Source organism: Bufo bufo, chromosome 4 (assembly GCF_905171765.1).
Source record: "Bufo bufo chromosome 4, aBufBuf1.1, whole genome shotgun sequence".
Taxonomy (NCBI): domain Eukaryota; kingdom Metazoa; phylum Chordata; class Amphibia; order Anura; family Bufonidae; genus Bufo; species Bufo bufo.
In genome coordinates this window covers 449,594,208-449,618,891 of record NC_053392.1, presented here as the reverse complement: position 1 = coordinate 449,618,891, position 24,684 = coordinate 449,594,208, and the positions used below count along the sequence as shown (strand labels likewise).

The following is a 24,684-nucleotide window of genomic DNA, read 5'->3' as shown; positions in this document are numbered from 1 at the left end:
GATAGTGTCATTCTGAAAAACTTAACACACACGCTACAGTGCAGATACAAGTCTAATTCTGTGATTAAAGGTATACCTGTCACACAGCGCCTAAAAAAATAGGCCTCACATTTATATTCAGCTAAATCTGTCATTACGGATGTGCCTGTATTAGTGTAATACGGTACCTAAATAGATAGCCAGACAGTGTTAGGTGTCTGTAAAAAAAGGCCTGAATTTTAATTAAATACATTGGCCCGAATAATATTTTTCTTATTGTGGTGAACGGGAACAATGAGGAAAACATCTAGTAAGGGACGCGGACGTGGACATGGTCGTGGTGGTGTTAGTGGACCCTCTGGTGCTGGGAGAGGACGTGGCCGTTCTGCCACAGCCACACGTCCTAGTGTACCAACTACCTCAGGTCCCAGTAGCCGCCAGAATTTACAGGGATATTTGGTGGGGCCCAATGCCGTTCTAAGGATGGTAAGGCCTGAGCAGGTACAGGCATTAGTCAATTGGGTGGCCCGACAGTGCATCCAGCACGTTCACATTATCCCCCACCCAGTCTGCTGCAGAAAGCGCACAGATGGCGCATGAAAACCAAGCCCATCAGTCTTTCAACTTCACCCCCATGCATATCGGGGAAACTGTCTGAGCCTCAAGTTATGCAGCAATCTCTTATGCTGTTTGAAGAATCTGCTGCCAGGGTTTCCCAAGGGCATCCACCTAGCCCTTCCCCAGGGGTGGAAGAGATAGAATGCACTAACGCACAACCACTTATGTTTCCTGATGATGAGGACATGGGAATACCACCTCAGCACGTCTCTGATGATGACGAAACACAGGTGCCAACTGCTGCGTCTTTCTGCAGTGTGCAGACTGAACAGGAGGTCAGGGATCAAGACTGGGTGGAAGACGATGCAGGGGATGATGAGGTCCTAGACCCCACATTGAATGAAGGTCGTGCCACTGACTTTCAGAGTTCGGAGGAAGAGGCAGTGGTGAGACCGAGCCAACAGCGTAGCAAATGAGGGAGCAGTGGGCAAAATCAGAACACCCGCCGCCAAGAGACTCCGCCTGCTACTGACCGCCGCCTTCAAACAATGTGCTGACGACAAGACCCGAGTGGTTTGCACGCTGTGCCATCAGAGCCTGAAGCGAGGCATTAACGTTCTGAACCTTAGCACAACCTGCATGACCAGGCACCTGCATGCAAAGCATGAACTGCAGTGGAGTAAACACCTTAAAAACAAGGAAGTCACTCAGGCTCCCCCTGCTACCTCTTCTGCTGCTGCCGCCTCGGCCTCTTCTGCTGCCTCGGCCTCTTCCTTTGCCTCTGGAGGAACGTTGGCACCTGCCGCCCAGCAAACATGGGATGTACCACCAACACCACCACCTGCGTCACCAAGCATCTCAACCATGTCACACGGCAGTGTTCAGCTCTCCATCTCACAAACATTTGAGAGAAAGCGTAAATTCCCACCTAGCCACCCTCGATCCCTGGCCCTGAATGCCAGCATTTCTAAACTACTGGCCTATGAAATGCTGTCATTTAGGCTGGTGGACACAGACAGCTTCAAACAGCTCATGTCGCTTGCTGTCCCACAGTATGTTGTTCCCAGCCGGCACTACTTCTCCAAGAGAGCCGTGCCTTCCCTGCACAACCAAGTGTCCGATAAAATCAAGTGTGCACTGCGCAACACCATCTGTGGCAAGGTCCACCTAACCACAGATACGTGGACCAGTAAGCACGGCCAGGGACGCTATATCTCCCTAACTGCACACTGGGTAAATGTAGTGGCGGCTGGGCCCCAGGCGGAGAGCTGTTTGACGCACGTCCTTCCGCCGCCAAGGATCGCAGGGCAACATTCTTTGCCTCCTGTCTCCTCCTCCTCCTACTCAGCTTCCTACTCCTCTTCTTCCACCTGCTCATCCAGTCAGCCACACCTTCACCACCAACTTCAGCACAGCCCGGGGTAAACGTCAGTAGGCCGTTCTGAAACTCATATGTTTGGGGGACAGGCCCCACACCGCACAGGAGTTGTGGCGGGGTATAGAACAACAGACCGACGAGTGGTTGCTGCCGGTGAGCCTCAAGCCCGGCCTGGGGGTGTGCGATAATGGGCGAAATCTCGTTGCAGCTCTGGGACTAGCCGGTTTGACGGACATCCCTTGCCTGGCGCATGTGCTGAATTTGGTGGTGCAGAAATTCATTCGCAACTACCCCGACATGTCAGAGCTGCTGCATAAAGTGCGGGCCGTCTGTTCGCGCTTCCAGCGTTCACACCCTGCCGCTGCTCGCCTGTCTGCGCTACAGCGTAACTTCGGCCTTCTCGGTCACCGCCTCATATGCGACGTGCCCACCAGGTGGAACTCCACCTTGCACATGCTGGACAGACTGTGCGAGCAGCAGCAGGCCATAGTGGAGTTTCAGCTGCAGCACGCACAGGTCAGTCGCACTGCGGAACAGCACCACTTCACCACCAATGACTGGGCCTCCATGCGAGACCTGTGTGCCCTGTTGCGCTGTTTCGAGTACTCCACCAACATGGCCAGTGGCGATGACTCCGTTATCAGCGTTAAAATACCACTTCTATGTCTCCTTGAGAAAACACTTAAAGCGATGATGGAAGAGGAGGTGGCCCAGAAGGAAGAGGAGGAAGAGGGGTCATTTTTAGCACTTTCAGGCCAGTCTCTTTGAAGTGACTCAGAGGGAGTTTTTTTGCAACACCAGAGGCCAGGTACAAATGTGGCCAGACAGGGCCCACTACTGGAGGATGAGGAGGACGAGGATGAGGAGGAGGTGGAGGAGGATGAGGATGAAGCATGTTCACAGCGGGGTGGCACCCAAAGCAGCTCGAGCCCATCACTGGTGCGTGGCTGGGGGGACACACAGGACGATGACGATACGCCAACCACAGAGGACAGCTTGTCCTTACCTCTGGGCAGCCTGGCACACATGAGCGACTACATGCTGCAGTGCCTGCGCAACGACAGCAGAGTTGCCCACATTTTAACGTGTGCGGACTACTGGGTTGCCACCCTGCTGGATCCCTGGTACAAAGACAATGTGCCCACCTTACTTCCTACACTGGAGCGTGATAGGAAGATGCGCGAGTACAAGCGCACGTTGGTAGACGCGCTACTGAGAGCATTCCCAAATGTCACAGTGGAAGCCCAAGGCGAAGGCAGAGGAGGAGCAAGAGGTTGCCAACGCAGCTGTGTCACGGCCAGCTCCTCTGAGGGCAGGGTTAGCATGGCAGAGATGTGGAAAAGTTTTGTCACCACGCCACAGCTAACTGCACCACCACCTGATACGGAACGTGTTAGCAGGAGGCAACATTTCACTAACATGGTGGAACAGTACCTGTGCACACCCCTCCACGTACTGACTGATAGTTCAGCCCCATTCAACTTCTGGGTCTCCAAATTGTCCACGTGGCCAGAGCTAGCCTTTTATGCCTTGGAGGTGCTGGCCTGCCCGGTGGCCAGCATTTTGTCTGAACGTGTATTCAGCACGGCAGGGGGCGTCATTACAGACAAACGCAACCGCCTGTCTACAGCCAATGTGGACAAGCTGACGTTCATAAAAATGAACCAGGCATGGATCCCACAGGACCTGTCCATCCCTTGTGCAGATTAGACATTAACTACCTCCCCTTAACCACATATTATTGAACTCCAGGGCACTTCTTCATTCAATCCTATTTTTATTTTCATTTTACCATTATATTGCGGGGCAACCCAAAGTTGAATGAACCTCTCCTCTGTCTGGGTGCCGGGGCCTAAATATGTAATAGTGGCCTGTTCCAGTGGTGGTTGACGTGAAGCCTGATTCTCTGCTATGACATGAAGACTGATTCTGTGCTGACATGAAGCCAGATTCTCTGTTACGGGACCTCTCTCCTCTGTCTGGGTGCCAGGGCCTAAATGTGTGACAGTGGCCTCTTCCAGTGGTGGGTGACGTGAAGCCTGATACTCTGCTATGACATGAAGACTGATTCTGTGCTGACATAAAGCCAGATTCTCTGTTACGGGACCTCTCTTCTCTGTCTGGGTGCCGGGGCCTAAATATGTTCCAGTGGTGGGTGACGTGAAGCATGATTCTCTGCTATGACATGAAGACTGATTCTGTGCTGACATGAAGCCAGATTCTCTGTTACGGGACCTCTCTCCTCTGTCTGGGTGCCAGGGCCAAAATGTGTGACAGTGGCCTCTTCCAGTGGTGGGTGACGTGAAGCCTGATTCTCTGCTATGACATGAAGACTGATTCTGTGCTGACATGAAGCCAGATTCTCTGTTACGGGACCTCTCTCCTCTGTCTGGGTGCCGGGGCCTAAATATGTGACAGTGGCCTGTTCCAGTGGTGGGTGACGTGAAGCCTGATTCTCTGCTATGACATGAAGACTGATTCTCTGCTGACATGAAGCCAGATTCTCTGCTATGGCATGAAGAGACTGATTCTCTGCTGACGTGAAGCCAGATTCTCTGCTATGGGACCTCTGTCCAATTGGTATTGGTTAATTTTTATTTTTTTTATTTTTATTTTAATTCATTTCCCTATCCACATTTGTTTGCAGGGGATTTACCTACATGTTGCTGCCTTTTGCAGCCCTCTAGCTCTTTCCTGGGCTGTTTTACAGCCTTTTTAGTGCCGAAAAGTTCGGGTCCCTATTGACTTCAATGGGTTTCGGGTTCGGGACGAAGTTCGGGTCGGGTTCGGATCCCGAACCCGAACATTTCCGGGAAGTTCGGCCGAACTTCTCGAACCCGAACATCCAGGTGTTCGCTCAACTCTACCAACGATTTATACAGGAAAATCATGACGATTAACAAGGTTTCCCAAACTTTCGCATTCCACTGTATATATTTTGTCTCAACCTACAGGCCAAACAGTGCGGATATCAGAAATTTACCGATTAGAAAGGTCTGCAGGACAAATAATTACAAGCAGTGACCCTCCTCTATTATATGGTATTTTGGAGGACTTCACCCTATTTATGAAGACTGTGGACATCTATGGTCCTAAAAAATATAAAATTTAAAGTATACATACCGCTTTATGTCCCAGGATAGGGGACCACTTATTCATTAGGACCATCTATTGTGTTATATACCACGCCTCAGTATAGGTTGTGGCATAATACCACCTATAGTTAACTACCGTATTTTTCGCCCTATAAGATGCACTTTCCCCCCCAAAAAAGTGGGGGGGAAATAGCAGTGCATCTTATTGGGCAAATGCTGCAATTTACAATGATACATGGCCGCCGCGATGCCGCAAAGTGCAGTTGGCGGGTGTATCAACTGAGAGGGAGGAGGGGCTGGGGGCCAGCATCTGGATTAGGAATGACATAGGGGACTGGTGCAGTACCTGTTATGGGGGGGATCTGTGGATGGCACATAAAATAAGATGCTATATATGTGTCATCCACAGATCCCCCGTAGCAGTATCATCCACAGATGTCCCCATAGCAGTGCCATCCAGAGATCCCCATAACAGCACCATCCAGAGATCCCCTCTATAACAGTGTGTCATTCACAGATCCACCATAGTAGTGTCATCCACAGACCACCATTAGTTCAAAACCCACCAAAAGCACACCTTTTGGTTCAAAATATTTTTTTTTCTTATTTCCCTCCTCAAAAACCTAGGTGCGTCTTATAGGGCAAAAAATGTTATATACGGATAGCACTATTATAGTGGGTATATAGATTGTGTTTACAGCATTTTATATCTATCTTATAGGGCCATTTTCTATGTTTTTATTAAAATTTATGTTTTTTCTATGTTTTTATATTTTATGTTTTTTTGTTATAATCAATGTGTGCTTTTATGATGTAATATTATTAAACATATGGTTTTTAGACGATTGCGCTAGTCCATTTATTGCCAGCTATAGAGTGCCCCCATCTTTAAATTTTGTGGTATTAGGGATACCTAGGGGTGAGCACCTGTCCTGTTTTGGTCTCTTGGTTGAGCCGCTATAACACTAACAAAAAATAGATATTGCTGCCACACACAATAGTCCTTTAAAAGGACTTTTGGGTCTGTAAATTTTTAGCAATTTAGCGCAGGTTGCGCTAAAAATATATATTGCTGCTGCCACACAACACTAGTTCTTAAAATGACTTTTGGGTCTCTGACAAGTTTTTCTACTGAAAAAAATATATATCACTCCCTACACTATCTTTCTCTTCCTCAGCACAGCTCTCCCTGACTAACACTGAGCCGAACCTGTGTCATCGGGTGCTATAGAGAAACCTGGTCCTGCGTTCCGGCCAGCCAATGACTGTAATGCCAGTAACCAACATGGCTACGGTATTACAGTGAAGGGCAGTACTCACCTGCACATTTATTGGCTGCTCAGCAGCCAAAAAACGTGCGGGGAGGAGACTCGAGCTTTGGGCTAGAGCACATGCGGTATTCGGCCGAATACCGCCATGTGCCGAGCATCGAGATGGTCGAGCTGAACTGGTGTTTGGCCGAGCATGCTTGATCAACACTAGTAGACAGAACTGTTGGCACACAGACAATAACAGTGGCAAGATGCAGCACCGTCAGTGAGGCCAGGCCTATTCATCAGACTCAGCCTAAGGAGTGTGCAAATCCTCCCCAATCCAGGCCTGGTTCATTTTGACAAAACTGATGTTTTGGATACTGGCGGAGGACAACTTGTCCCGTTGATGCTGAAAACCCTCTCAGACTAGAGGCTGGGCAACAAAGATTAAAGAGATTTGCCAATTTAGGCCACTGTTCCAGTCTGCCTGCCCAGAAACCTGTGGGGTCAGGCAGGGGCAGACATACCGCCTGTGCAGCCGGTTCGGTTGGCCTGAACCTGGGAGCCGAGGGAGAATTTCCTGATTTGCTGATTAGCCTCGGGCTGGCACGGCCCTTGAAAAAACAATGTTGAAGAGACTGAACTGGCTGCTGCAGCAGTTACTAGATGTCAAGCACTCCTCCTCCAGTGGCAGCTTCTCATCCTCAAACCTCTCCTCCATGGCAATTTATCCTTGTCGGTCTCCAACAGCTACAGGGTGGGCAGCAAGATGAGTTAGTTGAAGGAAGGTCTATATCTTTAAACAAGGGAAGCAGAAAGGGAGAATGTATATAGTAGCTGGGAGTGGCTGACAGAGAACAGCTGAAATGAAAAGCTACAGATTCCTATAAAGGGACAAAAAGGATTGCAAACCTAAGCAGGAACACCTGGACCGGAATCCATTCTCACCATTAGGTCATGGAGCGATCCCTTGAGAAACTGAGCACGTAGCCACCCGCTGCGACCTTCTGACCCCAGACACAACAGGGTCAGCGATAGGTCGTGACACCCTCGTGACAGTACCCCGCTTTCTACTAGGGGCCATCGGACACTCAGGACCAGGTTTCAGGAAAGGGGGTGAATTTTTTTTTAAGAAATTGTGTAAGACCAACCTAAATAAGAACACAATAATCCTTATATAAAAGACCTTCTATAAAAAAAAACACAAAATAAAAGGTTGACCCCCACCTTTTACCCCTCAAAATAATAATATTGCAATATTACTACATCTAGAAATTATGACAAGTCTGATATATTTACCTGTATTTACTATATACTACCTTAGATTGGTAATTAATTAATCACAAAACCATTTACTTTCAACCACAAAATCATGTGTGCGAAAGTATCGCTAGTAATAAATACAAATAAAGATAGTATAAATAGTTTGTTACGCTTATGTTGCCAGTAACTAATAAAGTCCATCATCAAATATCCCAAGTAGGGAAAGCAGACAGACGCAGTTAGTTGAACTCTGCGAGACTAAGTTCTCGCGCATGCGCCAGATACGAAGACATATTAAAAGGTATGGACAGCACAATATGCATTTAAGGAGGGAAGTTGAGGGGCATACATCACGAGAGGGGAGGTAAGGGTGTGTGTTTTTACCTTACCCTATCAGCGATGGAGTCTCTTCCCCACACGCATTACATATACAGTACAGACCAAAAGTTTGGACACAGCTTCTCATTCAAAGAGTTTTCTTTATTTTCATGACTATGAAAATTGTAGATTCACACTGAAGGCATCAAAACTATGAATTAACACATGGGGAATTATATACATAACAAACAAGTGTGAAACAACTGAAAATATGTCATATTCTAGGTTCTTAAAAGTAGCCACCTTTTGCTTTGATTACTGCTTTGCACACTCTTGGCATTCTCTTGATGAGCTTCAAGAGGTAGTCCCCTGAAATGGTTTTCACTTCACAGGTGTGCCCTGTCAGGTTTAATAAGTGGGATTTCTTGCCTTATAAATGGGGTTGGGACCATCAGTTGCGTTGAGGAGAAGTCAGGTGGATACACAGCTGATAGTCCTACTGAATAGACTGTTAGAATTGGTATTATGGCAAGAAAAAAGCAGCTAAGTAAAGAAAAACGAGTGGCCATCATTACTTTAGGAAATGAAGGTCAGTCAGTTAGCCGAAAAATTGGGAAAACTTTGAAAGTAAGGGCTATTTGACCATGAAGAAGAGTGATGGGGTGCTGCGCCAGATGACCTGGCCTCCACAGTCATCGGACCTGAACCCAATCGAGATGGTTTGGGGTGAGCTGGACCGCAGAGTAAAGGCAAAAGGGCCAACAAGTGCTAAGCATCTCTGGGAACTCCTTCAAGACTGTTGGAAGACCATTTCAGGGGACTACCTCTTGAAGCTTATCAAGAGAATGCCAAGAGTGTGCAAAGCAGTAATCAAAGCAAAAGGTGGCTACTTTGAAGAACCTAGAATATGACATATTTTCAGTTGTTTCACACTTGTTTGTTATGTATATAATTCCACATGTGTTAATTCATAGTTTTGATGCTTTCATAGTCATGAAAATAAAGAAAACTCTTTGAATGAGAAGGTGTGTCCAAACTTTTGGTCTGTACTGTACGTATACGTTAAATAAGGCCATTGGCGACACAATATTCTGACATCATCACACAAGGATTTATAGAGGGTTGAACTCGCTGGCCTCGCGTATACACTGCCCGGTTCCCCAGAGGATGCTGGTTTTATCGGCGTGTAAAGGGGGAATATTAATCACCAATATTTATGCAAATATCAATAATTAATATTCATAAATGGGAGGAGCCGTCTATTGATGACTCCGCCCATTTATGCCTTTATATCATAATAACAATACCTTCGCTATGCTTTACACTGATCGCTACGCTAGCTGCATGCGCCTAACTAACTAACTATCGGCAATAACTACACGTTACACAGATAGTTACAAGTAACACAGTATTTATTACTAACAATACACTTCGCCCGCAATACTAACAATACAGCACTAAATATACAATCCTAAACCACACTACACATTCCCAATTCCACCCATCAACTAACTATACAGTTCACACATACAAGTATATTAATAACAGCCCACCCCACCTGACTATTCACTGTCCCTACGGGGTACGACGAGGGTTAATGGTGGCCTTACAGGGGTGTAAACCGACCACAAACACAAAGGGTTAACAATGGGGATAATATCAGAACTGTACAGCAATGCAAGGGTAAATACCCTGCAAGTGTACAGTGAGGGGGGGGGGGGGGTGGCAGGGTTTGAGCAGGGGTTACCACCAGGGGTTAATCAGGGTAGGGAAAGGGTTACACGGTGGCACTACAGGAGTGTATGTAGTCCACAGACACTAATACAGTAATAGGGGTGAGATACAGTGGGGGTCATCAGGGGGGTGTAACTGAACCACAAATACAACACAAATATAGGGGTTACAGGACCAGGGGTGTGGGTTAACCAGGGGAGAGATATAGCGGTCGGGGGTCAGGGGATATACTTAATCCTTCCAGCAATAGTAGGCCTTTTCCAGGCGGTCATCATGGAGCTGCTCTCTCCCATGTTGCAAGAGAGGGCACCTCTGTCCGGTTTGGGGTTTTATAGCCCAAAAGCAACCCCCTCCTCCTTCCTCAGGCATGTGACATCATAGTGTGCCTTAGTCCCCCCCCCCTAGTCCCAAAAATGCTGGGAGTAATGGGCATGGCCATGGGGCAGAGGTGTGGAAAACAGGTTATGATGTCTCTGGTTAGAAGGCCCTCTCACGAACGATGCCAGAGAGTCTGATTGTAAGGGGCCTGAACAAAATGGGACTAGATGCTAATCAGCTGTTATCCTACAGGCTATCAGCACAAGTTTTTCTCTAAACAACTCTGTAGATAAGAGTTGGAATTGCATATATACATATATATATCCACAGATGCTTGGGGCACATCTATAAACACATACACATACAAAACCGGGGGTATGAATGGGCAGCAATAAGCCCACATACATACTGTCATGCTGACATAAGTGTATATACATAGACACGTGAGCAAATACATACACACATATCTATATATACACACACCCTCGCATATATCTGGGGCATCACATACAGGGGACATGCATATGTCCCCACTTGCCATACAGGGACACGGTCATACAGGAAATATATACTAACTATAAGGGGACACATATAAGGGGGCACATATATATATACTAATATAAGGGGGATTATAAGGGGGCACAGCTTCCAGGGACCACATATTTCCCACAGGGGCCACCATGAGCCCCTGGGGATCACCATGGGCAGACGTGCGCAGATGCTGGGCACATCTGCGCACATCGTCCCATGATGCTGTGGTTAATGTATGCACATATATACCATACATGCCCGCACGTGTTTGCAGGCATGCATGGATATATGCATACGTCTTAACCGTTCCTCAACACGGCGAAACATGTCGGGGGGCAGCGTGGTTTTTAGTGAAACAGCGAGAGCACAGTCAGGCAGAAATTAGACATGTATTCACAAGGGAAATAAACTTGAGACAAGTAGTGCTAGTGTGTGTGCGTAAATACCAGCACAACTAATAAAGAGAGACCTCGTACTGCTGCTGAGATACTAAGCAGCAGATATAAGCATTTATGTACTGTGTCTCCCACTGAGCGTTTTAAGTATTACCTCAATAATTAATGGATGATTCTAAGAAATAAAACAGAATAAAGGTTAAGTTTTATACTTAGTAGTGAGTGAAAAAATAGTGTGAAATCTAGACTGTTACGACTATATGTAAATAGGATATTAGCGATAGGTCGTGACACCCTTGTGACATATGCCCTCCTCTAGCTAGACTGAAACCTTCTAGTGGGAGGGGTGCAATGGAGAAGCTCAGCATAAACAGATACATTGTAACACTTTCCGTCTCTCATAGACTTACATTAGAGCTTAAATGATGCTCAATGGCAATGACATAGCAGTTTTTCCAGACAAAAACAAGTTTCCAGACATAACAACTCAGCTAAAATCAGACAATCAAAGGTGAGTCCGCCTGGGTCTGGCTTTTTCCCTCCAAAACATGGTCTTCTTCAATCTTTGTGGCAGCTGTGGAAAATTAGCAGCTTCTCATTCAAATTCCTAACAGTCTCTCAATGTTCATTAATCTTTTCCACAGAGCCTTGCAAATACAGTGCAAATGAACAGGATATACAGGGAGTGCAGAATTATTAGGCAAGTTGTATTTTTGAGGATTAATTTTATTATTGAACAACAACCATGTTCTCAATGAACCCAAAAAACTCATTAATATCAAAGCTGAATATTTTTGGAAGTAGTTTTTAGTTTGTTTTTAGTTTTAGCTATTTTAGGGGGATATCTGTGTGTGCAGGTGACTATTACTGTGCACAATTATTAGGCAACTTCACAAAAAACAAATATATACCCATTTCAATTATTTATTTTTACCAGTGAAACCAATATAACATCTCAACATTCACAAATATACATTTCTGACATTCAAAAACAAAACAAAAACAAATCAGTGACCAATATAGCCACCTTTCTTTGCAAGGACACTCAAAAGCCTGCCATCCATGGATTCTGTCAGTGTTTTGATCTGTTCACCATCAACATTGCGTGCACCAGCAACCACAGCCTCCCAGACACTGTTCAGAGAGGTGTACTGTTTTCCCTCCTTGTAAATCTCACATTTTATGATGGACCACAGGTTCTCAATGGGGTTCAGATCAGGTGAACAAGGAGGCCATGTCATTAGATTTTCTTCTTTTATACCCTTTCTTGCCAGCCACGCTGTGGAGTACTTGGACGCGTGTGATGGAGCATTGTCCTGCATGAAAATCATGTTTTTCTTGAAGGATGCAGACTTCTTCCTGTACCACTGCTTGAAGAAGGTGTCTTCCAGAAACTGGCAGTAGGACTGGGAGTTGAGCTTGACTCCATCCTCAACCCGAAAAGGCCCCACAAGCTCATCTTTGATTATACCAGCCCAAACCAGTACTCCACCTCCACCTTGCTGGCGTCTGAGTCGGACTGGAGCTCTCTGCCCTTTACCAATCCAGCCACGGGCCCATCCATCTGGCCCATCAAGACTCACTCTCATTTCATCAGTCCATAAAACCTTAGAAAAATCAGTCTTGAGATATTTCTTGGCCCAGTCTTGACGTTTCAGCTTGTGTGTCTTGTTCAGTGGTGGTCGTCTTTCAGCCTTTCTTACCTTGGCCATGTCTCTGAGTATTGCACACCTTGTGCTTTTGGGCACTCCAGTGATGTTGCAGCTCTGAAATATGGCCAAACTGGTGGCAAGTGGCATCTTGGCAGCTGCACGCTTGACTTTTCTCAGTTCATGGGCAGTTATTTTGCGCCTTGGTTTTTCCACACGCTTCTTGCGACCCTGTTGACTATTTTGAATGAAACGCTTGATTGTTCGATGATCACGCTTCAGAAGCTTTGCAATTTTAAGAGTGCTGCATCCCTCTGCAAGATATCTCACTATTTTTGACTTTTCTGAGCCTGTCAAGTCCTTCTTTTGACCCATTTTGCCAAAGAAAAGGAAGTTGCCTAATAATTATGCACACCTAATATAGGGTGTTGATGTCATTAGACCACACCCTTTCTCATTACAGAGATGCACATCACCTAATATGCTTAATTGGTAGTAGGCTTTTGAGCCTATACAGCTTGGAGTAAGACAACATGCATAAAGAGGATGATGTGGTCAAAATACTCATTTGCCTAATAATTCTGCACGCAGTGTATATATCACAACATACATATAAAATGCAGTTAAACAGTATTAAACAGTGCAGGTTAACCCTTTCAAGTGAAATAAAGTAAGAAGTTTATAACTGTGCATAGGGGAAATAGGCAAATGTCCATAAATGTCCAGACTTTACAGTACCCCTGCTCTAGGGCACTAGACCAGCGGATTGATGGCCTTTTAAAGTTGTTTCCTGGCCACGCATCCTGTTATCGATGACTAATGATAGAGCGGAGGAGGAGGAGTTTGAGCTGGAATGGCAGAAAGTGAAGATGACAATGTGAAAGACACTATACTGGCGTTGGATGCAATCTGGCTGCCACAAGGGAGACCTGGAGAAGGAGAAAACTCTTGTTGTGATAGCTGGCTGCCACCTTTCTTTGCCCAAGGGATGAAGTGATGCCTCTTCATGTGCTTCAGTAGAGCCGTGGTGCCTATGTTTGTGTTTGGTTGCTCACGGCTTATTTTACTCTCGAAGGGTGAAGAAAAAGTGACAAATGGGAGATACTCGCACAGAGCTAGTTGCAGCTGAGCTTGGCTTAGCTCTGGCACATTTTGTGCCTAATGCACCCACAGTGTCAGTGGCATCATCAGTTCCAGAAACAGATATGGCCCTGGCAGTTCTTTAGGATGTGCATAGCCTCTGTTCTTTATTGCTGCCGATCCCACCACCCTCCTTCTCTGATGCACCTTCTCTTCTTTCTCAGCATTATGATTCAGCTTCCAGGTCCAGTCTAACACATAATCATTATCGGAGTCCTCACCCTTTATGCCACTTTTATCAGACTGTGATACTGTTGCTGTTCACACTGCTAATACCATGGCTACAGGTACCATGCAAACTGCTCACACTCACACAAATCATCAACTATCTACTGTAGGGCATGATGGGGTTTTGTTGCCTCTTCTTAGGAAAAAAGGGTATTCACCCCAATAGGAGAGAGAGAGGATGGCACTGAACTGCTTCTCTGGGGCTGCAAGGAGGATGGGCAGGAGGAATGATGTGAACCTTGGCTCCAAGACAAGGTGTAAGACTCAGAAGTCCCTTTCATGTCATCCTTCTGCGACTGATAGGAGGAGTGAGCCATCGTCCTCTCAGTCACAGTGAGTGGGTCTTTTGTTTGGAAAATTTCCGTATTCTTGACATTTTGTGGCTTAATGTACACAGTCGCACAAAGTATGGTTTGCAAGTTTGCTTTCTGGAACTAAAAGATAAAGAGGAGCAATAAAATGTCTTTCCCATTCTACAAACACACTGAAGACGCTGTTACTGACAATTTACTTTGTAAATAATGCAGTATTAGCGTCACTAACAGATTTGGGCCTAATGTGTTATATGTGTTCAAGTATGCAGACACTGAAAAAATGCTTTCTCTAGTTTGAAGCACAAGTTGTCAACCTACTATGAGATTATTTCTTTCCCCCATCCCAATACTTGAACTGTCTGGAGATGCTTGGTAACAGATTTTAGACTACTATTTTTTTTTCCACTCAGATTTAAAATGTTGCCTCTGTATTATGAAACATGCATTGCACACTTGTATTGCTATTTTTCCAAAACAAAAAACCCTTGAAGTATCTGTCTGTGCCCTGTCATAGATTTCAGCCTAGTACTTCATGTGTTTTCACTCAGAAATTTAAAACACTACCCTCTATATTATAAAAAATGCTACTCTCTGTGAAACAAAATAAACATTTGAACTCTGTGGAGATGGTGTGTCCCAAAGTTTAGACTATTATTTTAGGTGTTTTCAATGAGAGTTAAAACGTTACTTTCTGGATTGTAAAACACACATTGTACCCATAGATTGCAACCCCCCCCCCCCACCTTTCACTATTCTACAGAATTATTCTTTTGAATTAATTTTTGGGAAGTTCGTAATGAACCCAGTTTGTTAAGAACTGATTTGCTTATTTCTACTATCATCTATCAGATCTAAAGTGCCATTGTTTGTCAGTAACTTAGTAATAGCTCTTCTCAGGAAGAGATCCATTCACTTGAATTGGACAGCTGCCTATTTTTGTGTATTGGTAAGATTGCAAATATCACGAGAAAATAAAGTATTTCGATTTTCTTTCAAGTACAAACAAATACTGTAAGGCTTCCAAGACTCCTATCATCTTTAGCTAAAATAAACAATTTGCAGTGTTTATGTAGGATCCTCCATCTGTTCTCAGAGCTCTTTCCACCGGAGCTTTGTCTGCAACCATGTCTGAATGCTCTGTGTTGTCTGTGAATAAAATCTGCATTACAGCATCTTAATCCACACCTAATACTTTTATTTTTTCCCTCACACATGAAACTTCTCCATTTCCTTGGAATGTAAAATCCTAAGGCTAGTTTCACACTCACATTTGAGAGCTCCCAGGGATCAGCCCATTGAAGCTCTCTGGATCTGGCATTGCTGGCTGCTTTCTTATGCCCGCCGGTCCCCATTATATATACACCTATAGCTATGTATGTTAGTGTCAATCAGACATGATTTACTATTGTTGGCATTGCATTCAAGAGCTTGAAAAACTTAGAGTTATTGAAACAAAATCCAAAAACAGTGATATTTGTCCGACCAATTCTCAACATATTTGACTAGTTGTGGCTGGTTCTCTGATGGTCCCCATTATAGTCAAAGGGACCAGCAGGCATTCAGGCAGCTTCCGACAATGCCAGATCCAGAAAGCTTCTGCAGGCTGTCCCCTTCAACAGCCTGCCAAAGCTCCTAAATGCTAGTGTGAAACTAGCCTAATATCTGTGCAGAAGGTGTGCCCCCTCAAAGACATTCCCACTTCATTGTATCACTATAAGGGAAGTTTTTTTATTTAGATGAAATAAACAGCATGATACTATTCCGCCTTCCCAATTTCTTGTAAAATTTAAAGTAAAATATATTCTATCATTAAACGTTCCATCTGTCCTATCAACTTACAATCAGGTGACTCCCCATAATTGTACTGCTGATAGACCTGACAAAAAATATATCACGCTTTAAATTATAAAGTTTTTGGTATAGTTCCTGTATAGTTCTTGCATTCTAGCAATATTAATAATCTTTATTTGCATACAGCTAATGTATCCACATCACTTTACAAAAGCAGAGGGTACATGTATAGACAAATTCAGACATTACAGATTAACAACACTAGGAATGAGGGTCCTGCTTCCAAGGGTTTACAACCTGCAACAAATACTTTCTTCGAGTAAAGACCATGCTTTTTTTTGGTAATGTCATGCTTTCCAGACAACTGTGGCATGCTAAAAATTTACTTTTTTTCTTAGTTGCTTAGACAGGTTTTGCCTATAAGCATTTGAGTTGCTATAGTATAACATCACGTGTTTAAATTTGATAGTTTAATATTGTTATTTTTTTTGTGTCTCTGCAGATTTGATGCTTTTATGATAGCAGTATCTGGAATGAAGCTACTGCGCTCAGTTTTTTGTAATCCTTCACAGCAATATATCACATTAGGATTCACAGTTATATTTTTTCAATTTGATTACGGTTCTATTTCGGAAAGTTTTTTATTGGATTTTTATGTTATTTCTATTATATTTTACAAGGCAAGTATATATACATATATATTATGTTTATTTCAATTGTTATACATTATATATATAAAAATATTTTAAAAAATGTTTAAAATAACATAGAATTAATTAAAGCATACGTCCAGTAATCCACATCGAAACATCTAGGATACACACCTCAGCCTGTAAAGTCACATTTTGATCGACAGTGAAAAAAGTAAGAGTTCTTTGGTTTTCTAATTTACAGTAGTTAATTGCGCACAATTAATTTCAGTATAGACAGAAAACTGTAGATGAAGACTTGAATTAATTTTTTCCTGATGGTAGATAAATGTGATAGATTAGATATGACCTAATAGATTAGGTAGATACAGGCTCTACTTTAGCACCCTTTGCGAACTTCCTGTATTTTTTTTTCAGATGTTCTGATTATTACTCTAAAAGTTCATGAAAAGTAGAAAAAGATAAAGGGTATGGGTTCCCACAAGGTGGCGCCCAACCAGGCCCACCGGCAGTGGATAAAGCTGTACAGAGATTTACCTTCAAATTTGTGCAGTCATTGGCTGCCATAGGTGGGTGAGGTTTTGGCTACCTCACAGAAAACCAACAGAAAAAAAAAAAAAAAAAACACTTTATAAGGCATTTAAAAAAAAAATAATTTACATATGTTTTATATGTCACAAAAGACCTGTGTGAGGGAGGCCTAACCATTTTAACTATGAAGAAGTTCAATAGTGTACCACATCAAGAAAGCAAGTCATTCATGCAGTGTTGCTGTGGCTTTCCGTACAACATTTTACTAAAGAAATAGCTTTCACATAATTTTTTTCAGTAAAATGCAAAATGTACACCTACATAGAGCTTTTGGAACAGTTCTCAAATGATGAAACCATATAAAGCACAAATGTACCAACTCCCAAAATAGATTACATAGCACCCTAAAGATATACTGTATTATACTGTAAAACTAATGTAAAACTGTATCCAAACAAATGGTACACAGTGCCTAAATACAAAGAACTGTGCCTAATAGCAAATAATATACTTTACTGTGTACAAATAATACAGTATAAAAATTACTATGGTATACTCACTCATGATGGATAATGCTAAAGATATTCCATCTACATTTGTGGGTCGAAAATTTGCTGCATACAGTCAGGTCCATAAATATTGGGACATCAACACAATTGTAAAAATTTTTAGCTCTATACACCACCACAATGGTTTTGAAATAAAACGAACAAGATGTGATTTAACTGCAGACTGTCAGCTTTAATTTGAGGGTATTTACATCCAAATCAGGTGAACGGTGTAGGAATTACAACAGTTTGATCCTAATTACAAAGGTACAGAGTTCATTTCAAGTGTGCTATTTGCATTTGGAATCTGTTGCTGTCAACTCTCAAGATGAGATTCAAAGAGCTGCCACTATTAGTGAAGCAAGCCATCATTAGGCAGACAAAACAAAACAAACCCATCATAGAGATAGCAAAAACATTAGGCGTGGCCAAAACAACTTTTTGGAACAGACTTAAAAAGAAGGAACGCACCGGTGAGCTCAGCAACACCAAAAGACCCGGAAGACCATGAAAAACAACTGTGGTGGATGACCGAAGAATTCTTTCCCTGGTGAAGAAAACACCCTTCACAACAGTTGGCCAGATCAAGAACACTCTCAAGGAGGTATGTGTATGTGTGTCAAAGTCAACAATCAAGAGAAGACTTAACCAGAGTGAATACAGAGGGTTCACCACAAGATGTAAACCATTGGTGAGCCTCAAAAACATGAAGGCAAGATTAGAGTTTGCCAAACAACATCTAAAAAAGCCTTCACAGTTCTGGAACAAAATCCTATGGGCAGATGAGACCAAGTTCAACTTGTACCAGAGTGATGGGAAGAGAAGAGTATGGAGAAGGAAAGGAACTGCTCATGATCCTAAGCATACCACCTCATCAGTGAAGCATGATGGTGGTAAGTGTCATGGCGTGGGCATGTATGGCTGCCAATGGAACGGGTTCTCTTGTATTTATTGATGATTTGACTGCTGACAAAAGCAGCAGGATGTATTCTGAAGAGTTTTGGGCAATATTATCTGCTCATATTCAGCAAAATGCTTCAGAACTCATTGGACGGTGCTTCACAGTGCAGATGGACAATGACCCAAAGCATACTGCAGAAGCAACCAAAGAGTTTAAGGGAAAGAAGTGGAATGTTATGCAATGGCCAAGTCAATCACCTGACCTGAATCCGATTGAGCATGCATTTCACTTGCTGAAGACAAAACTGAAGGGAAAATGCCCCAAGAACAAGCAGGAACTGAAGACAGTTGCAGTAGAGGCCTGGCAGAGCATCACCAGGGATGAAACCCAGTGTCTGGTGATGTCTATGCGTTCCAGACTTCAGGCTGTAATTGACTGCAATGGATTTGCAACCAAGTATTAAAAAGTGAAAGTTTGATTTATGATGATTATTCTGTCCCATTACTTTTAGTTCCTTAACAAGTGGGAGGTACATATGCAAACTGTTGTAATTCCTACACCATTCACCTGATTTGGATGTAAATACCCTCGAATTAAAGCTGACAGTCTGTAGTTAAAGCACATCTTGTTTGTTTCATTTCAAATCCATTGTTGTGGTGTATAGAGCCAAAAATGTTAGAATTGTGTTGATGTCCCAATATTTATGGACTTGACTGTATATTCTTTATTAGTATATGTAGTTTAAAAAAATCTCCCTGTCACGGTGGACAGGATACAAGATACACAGAATACCACCATACAAGTGTCTAGGCAAGAAGCTGGGGAAAAAGGTCACCTCCTGACAAATCCCTACCAGCTCTCCATAGACTTTTATGCCCACGTTCAGACCCTGAAGGTGGGAATAAACGTGTCCCGTGCCTGGGCTGAATATTCCCTAAAATCCCTAAGATGGTGAAAGGGGAAAAGAGGCAGCCTGCTCCCTCAGGTCCTGGAGGGGGCAGGCGTCTATCAAACAGCCTAGACAGACAACCACAAGAAAGCAAAACCAACTTATCTTGTTACTGAGCAGGAACAGCAAATCCTTCTTTTCTTCCTCTGAGCCAGACAGAAGCTAAACCCACACAGGACACTGGGAGTGGGCGTAATTTAAACTCAACCAATGACCCCACCCAGTGCACCTTAAGGGAGGCGGATACAGCTCAACTCAAAACAAAAACAAAAGGCTACACACGTGCTGCTAACCTGGCAGACCTCTGCACATAACCTGAGCAGGGCATGACTGTACCCCCCCTTCTACGGGTGACCTCCGGACACCACGGCCCAACTTTATCCAGATGGGATCTGTGAAAAGCCCTCACCAGTCGGCTGGCACTAACATCCACAACCGGAACCCACATCCTCTCCTCAGGGCCGTATCCCATCCAGTGTACCAGATACTGAAGGGAACCCTGAAGAACTCTTGAGTCGAGAACCCTAGAGATCTCTAACTCTAAATTTCCATCAACCAGAACAGGGGGAGGAGGCAATGGCGATGGTTCCACTGGTTTCACATATTTCTTCAGTAAAGACCTGTGGAACACATCATGGATCCTCCAAGTCTGCGGAAGATCCAGACGAAACGCTACTGGATTGACCACCGCAGATATTTTGTAAGGTCCAATAAATCTTGGACCCAGTTTCCAAGATGGTACTCTCAGTTTAATATTTTTAGTAGATAACCACACCAGATCACCCACACACAGGTCCGGACCAGTCATACGTCTCTTGTCAGCCATTCGCTTATACCTCTCACCCATCTTCTCCAAATTCATTTGGATCCTCCGCCAGATAGAAAACAAGGCAGAAGAAAATCTCTCCTCCTCTGTCATCCCAGAGGAACTAGTCCCAGAAAAGGTACTAAACTGAGGATGAAAACCGTATGCGCCAAAAAATGGCGACTTACCCGTGGACTCCTGCCTACGGTTATTCAAACCAAACTCTGCTAGGGATAAGAATGAGGACCAGTCCTCCTGATTCTCAGCCACAAAGCACCTCAAGTAGGTCTCCAGGTTTTGATTAGTGCGCTCTGTTTGCCCATTCGACTGAGGATGAAAAGCCGAAGAGAACGAAAGTTGAATGCCAAGCCGAGAGCAGAACGCCCTCCAAAACCTGGAGACAAACTGCGTGCCCCTATCAGAAACCACATCCGAGGGAATGCCATGTAATTTCACGATATTATCAACAAAAATCTGAGCAAGAGTCTTGGCATTGGGCAGACTAGCTAACGATACAAAGTGAGCCATTTTACTAAAACGGTCAACAACCACCAAAATTACTGTTTTCCTGGAGGAACTCGGCAGATCCGTAATAAAGTCCATAGACAAGTGCGTCCAAGGACGAGACGGAATAGACAAAGGAAGAAGTGAACCAGAAAGTCGAGTGTGAGCAACCTTGGACCATGCACAGGTTTCACAAGCTGCTACGTAATCCTCAACACTCTTACGTAACCCGGGCCACCAGAACCTTCGAGACACAAGATCAAAGGTGGACTTACCACCAGGATGTCCAGCAAGGACAGTATCGTGATGTTCCTTGAACTGCGATACAAGGTATTCATCAGGAACAAACAACCTCCCTGGGGGACAAGAACCAGGAGCCCCCTTCTGGGCTCCCAACACCTCCATCTCCAATTCGGGGTACAGAGAGGAGACCACCACCCCATCAGCCAAAATCGGAGCAGGATCCTCTGAATCACATCCCCCAGGAAAACTGCGAGACAACGCATCTGCCTTGATGTTTTTAACCTCCGGGTGAAAAGTAACAACAAAATTGAACCTGGTAAAGAACAGTGACCATCTAGCCTGTCTAGGATTCAGACGCTTGGCAGATTGCAGGTAAGCCAAATTCTTATGATCAGTATATACCGTAACGGGATGAGACGCCCCCTCCAACCAGTGACGCCATTCCTCAAAGGCCAATTTGATGGCCAGCAATTCCCTATCTCCTACATCATAATTCCTCTCGGCGACCGAGAGCTTCTTGGAAAAAAAAGCACACGGAACCCATTTGCCAGGAAATGAACCCTGCGACAGCACTGCTCCAACCCCCACTTCTGATGCATCAACCTCCACCACGAATGGCTGAGACACATCGGGCTGCACCAGAATGGTAGCAGACGCGAAAAATTCCTTAATAGTCGAAAAGGCCTGCAATGCCTCATCCGACAAGACAGAGACGTCGACGCCCTTCTTAATCATATCGGTCAGAGGTTTTACAATGGTAGAATAGTACAAGATAAATTTTCTATAATATCTAGTAAACCCCAAAAACCGCATCAAAGCTTTCTGATTCTCCGGTCGGTCCCATTCCAGAACCGCCCGGACCTTTTCGGGGTCCATACGAAAACCAGAATCAGAAAGCAGATATCCCAGAAACTGAAGCTCCTGCACAGAAAACACACATTTGTCCAATTTGGCATATGATTTATTCTCCCGAAGGATCGACAATACCTGTCTCACGTGATCCTGATGGGTCTTCAGATCAGGAGAGTAAATTAGAATGTCATCCAAGTAAACTACCACGAACCTCCCCACAAAATGATGGAAAATGTCATTGACGAATCGCTGAAATACTGCTGACGCGTTAGTTAACCCAAAAGGCATAACCAGATTCTTGAAATGACCCTTGTGCGTGTTGAAGGCTGTTTTCCACTCATCCCCTTCCTTGATTCTGATCAGATTGTAGGCCCCTCTTAAATCCAACTTGGAGAACACCTTGGCTCCAACAATTTGATCAAAAAGATCGGAGATCAAAGGAAGGGGATATGGATCACGGACTGTAATACGGTTCAATTCCCGGAAATCCAAACAAGGTCTCAGCGATCCATCCTTTTTCTTTACAAAGAATAAACCCACTGCCACTGGCGACTTAGATGGCCTAATATGACCTTTTGCCAAACTCTCGGCAATATACTTCCGCATGACCTCTCTTTCAGGTTGAGAAAGATTGTAAAGCCAAGACTTTGGCAACTTAGCCCCTGGGATGAGATTAACTGGACAATTATAGTCACGATGAGGGGGCAATTCCTGAGCCCCACCCTCCGAAAAGACATCCGCAAAATCTGAGAGATACTGAGGTAAAGCCGTAGTAGACACACCAGAGATAAATGTGCCAAGACAATTGTCCGAACAAAATTCACTCCAACCAATGATCTGTCTTGCTTGCCAATCAATAATTGGGTTATGTTTTATCAACCACGGTAAACCTAAGACTATAGGAGCGGGCAAGTCCTTCATGAGAAAACAAGACATGATCTCAATATGTGAATCACCCACCCTTAACTGAATACCATGAGCAATATGAGTGAGACTCCTTTGAGAAAGAGGGGAAGAATCAATTGCAAAAACCGGAATCTCTCTTTCTAAAGTGCAAGTACTTAGACCCAGATTTTGAAGAAAAAGAAAATCAATAAGGTTTACCCCAGCACCACAGTCAATGAATACTTCAACAACAAATTTTCTGAAGTCTAGCGCCACCATAGCTGGAAGGAGAAAACGAATATTACAGGGAGCTTGCATTCACACTACCAAGAGTCAGGGATGTTTTTTTTTTTTTCTTTAAGTAAACCTCTTTGATTCTTTCTCATCAACATGCGGTTTAACAAAAGGACAATAAAAAATAAAATGACCACTTTTTCCACAGTAATAACATAGTTTATGCAACCTCCTAAAGTTCCTACTACCAGAACGGATAGACACCTGACCCAGCTGCATGGGTTCCTCCCCTACCCCAGAGTTACAAGTCATATCACCCTGGGGAGCAGGTGAGACGAAACCACTCACAGAAGGGATCCCTTGCGCGGAGGGAACCTTACTAGGGATGAGCAAATTTTGGGGTGTCCGTGACACGGACCCGAACCCGAACATTTTCGTAAAAGTCCGGGTTCGGTGTTCGGCGCTTTCTTGGCGCTTTTTGAAAGGCTGCAAAGCAGCCAATCAACAAGCGTCATACTACTTGCCCCAAGAGGCCATCACAGCCATGCATACTATTGGCATGGCTGTGATTGGCCAGTGCAGCATGTGACCCAGCTCTATATAAGCTTGGGTCACGTAGCGCTGCACGTCACTCTGCTGTTACAAGTGTAGGGAGAGGTTGCAGCTGCGACGTTAGGGCGAGATTAGGCAGTGATTAACTCCTCCAAAACACTTAAGACAGTGATCGATCTACAGCTATTCAATTGCTCACTGTTTTTAGGCTGCCCAGAGCGTTTTTCAGTCACTTTTTTCTGGGGTGATCAGCGGCCATTTTGTGGCTTGTGGTGCGCCAGCACAAGCTGCCACCAAGTCTATTTAACCATCAATAGTGTGGTTATTTTTTTTGCTATATCCTACATCAGGGGCAAGCTGCCACCAAGTCCATTTAACCATCAATAGTGTGGTTATTTTTTGGCTATATCCTACATCAGGGGCAAGCTGCCACCAAGTCCATTTAACCATCAATAGTGTGGTTATTTAAATCTATCCCTAAAAGGGTATATTAGATTCAAGGTGCTGATAGGGTCATTCTCAATAACTTCACACACACGCTACTGTGCATATCCAAGTCTAATTCTGTCCGTAAACGTATACCTGTCACCCAGCGCCTAAAAAATAGGCCTCAAATTTATATTCAGCTAAATCTGTCATTACTGCTGTGCCTGTATTAGAGTAATACGGTACCTAAATAGATAGCCAGATAGTGTTAGGTGTCTGTAAAAAAAAGGCCTGAATTTGAATTCAATACATTGGGCCAAATAATATTTTTCTTATTGTGGTGAACGGTAACAATGAGGAAAACATCTAGTAAGGGACGCGGACATGGTCGTGGTGGTGTTAGTGGACCCTCTGGTGCTGGGAGAGGACGTGGCCGTTCTGCCACAGCCACACGTCCTAGTGTACCAACTACCTCAGGTCCCAGTAGCCGCCAGAATTTACAGGGATATTTGGTGAGGCCCAATGCCGTTCTAAGGATGGTAAGGCCTGAGCAGGTACAGGCATTGGTCAATTGGGTGGCCGACAGTGGATCCAGCACGTTCACATTATCTCCCACCCAGTCTTCTGCAGAAAGCGCACAGATGGCGCATGAAAACCAAG

The 24,684-nt window shown here is 44.2% G+C and overlaps 1 protein-coding gene across 1 annotated transcript in view; it reads left to right on the top strand.

The window, feature by feature from the left end:
- LOC120999265 (pecanex-like protein 2) overlaps nucleotides 1-24,684 on the top strand; it is a 535,756-nt gene that overhangs the window by 57,697 nt on the left and 453,375 nt on the right. Inside the window, exon 4 of the mRNA XM_040430137.1 lies at nucleotides 16,447-16,624. Within this exon, the coding sequence (XP_040286071.1) occupies nucleotides 16,447-16,624 (178 nt within the window). The remainder of the gene's footprint in view (nucleotides 1-16,446; nucleotides 16,625-24,684) is intronic.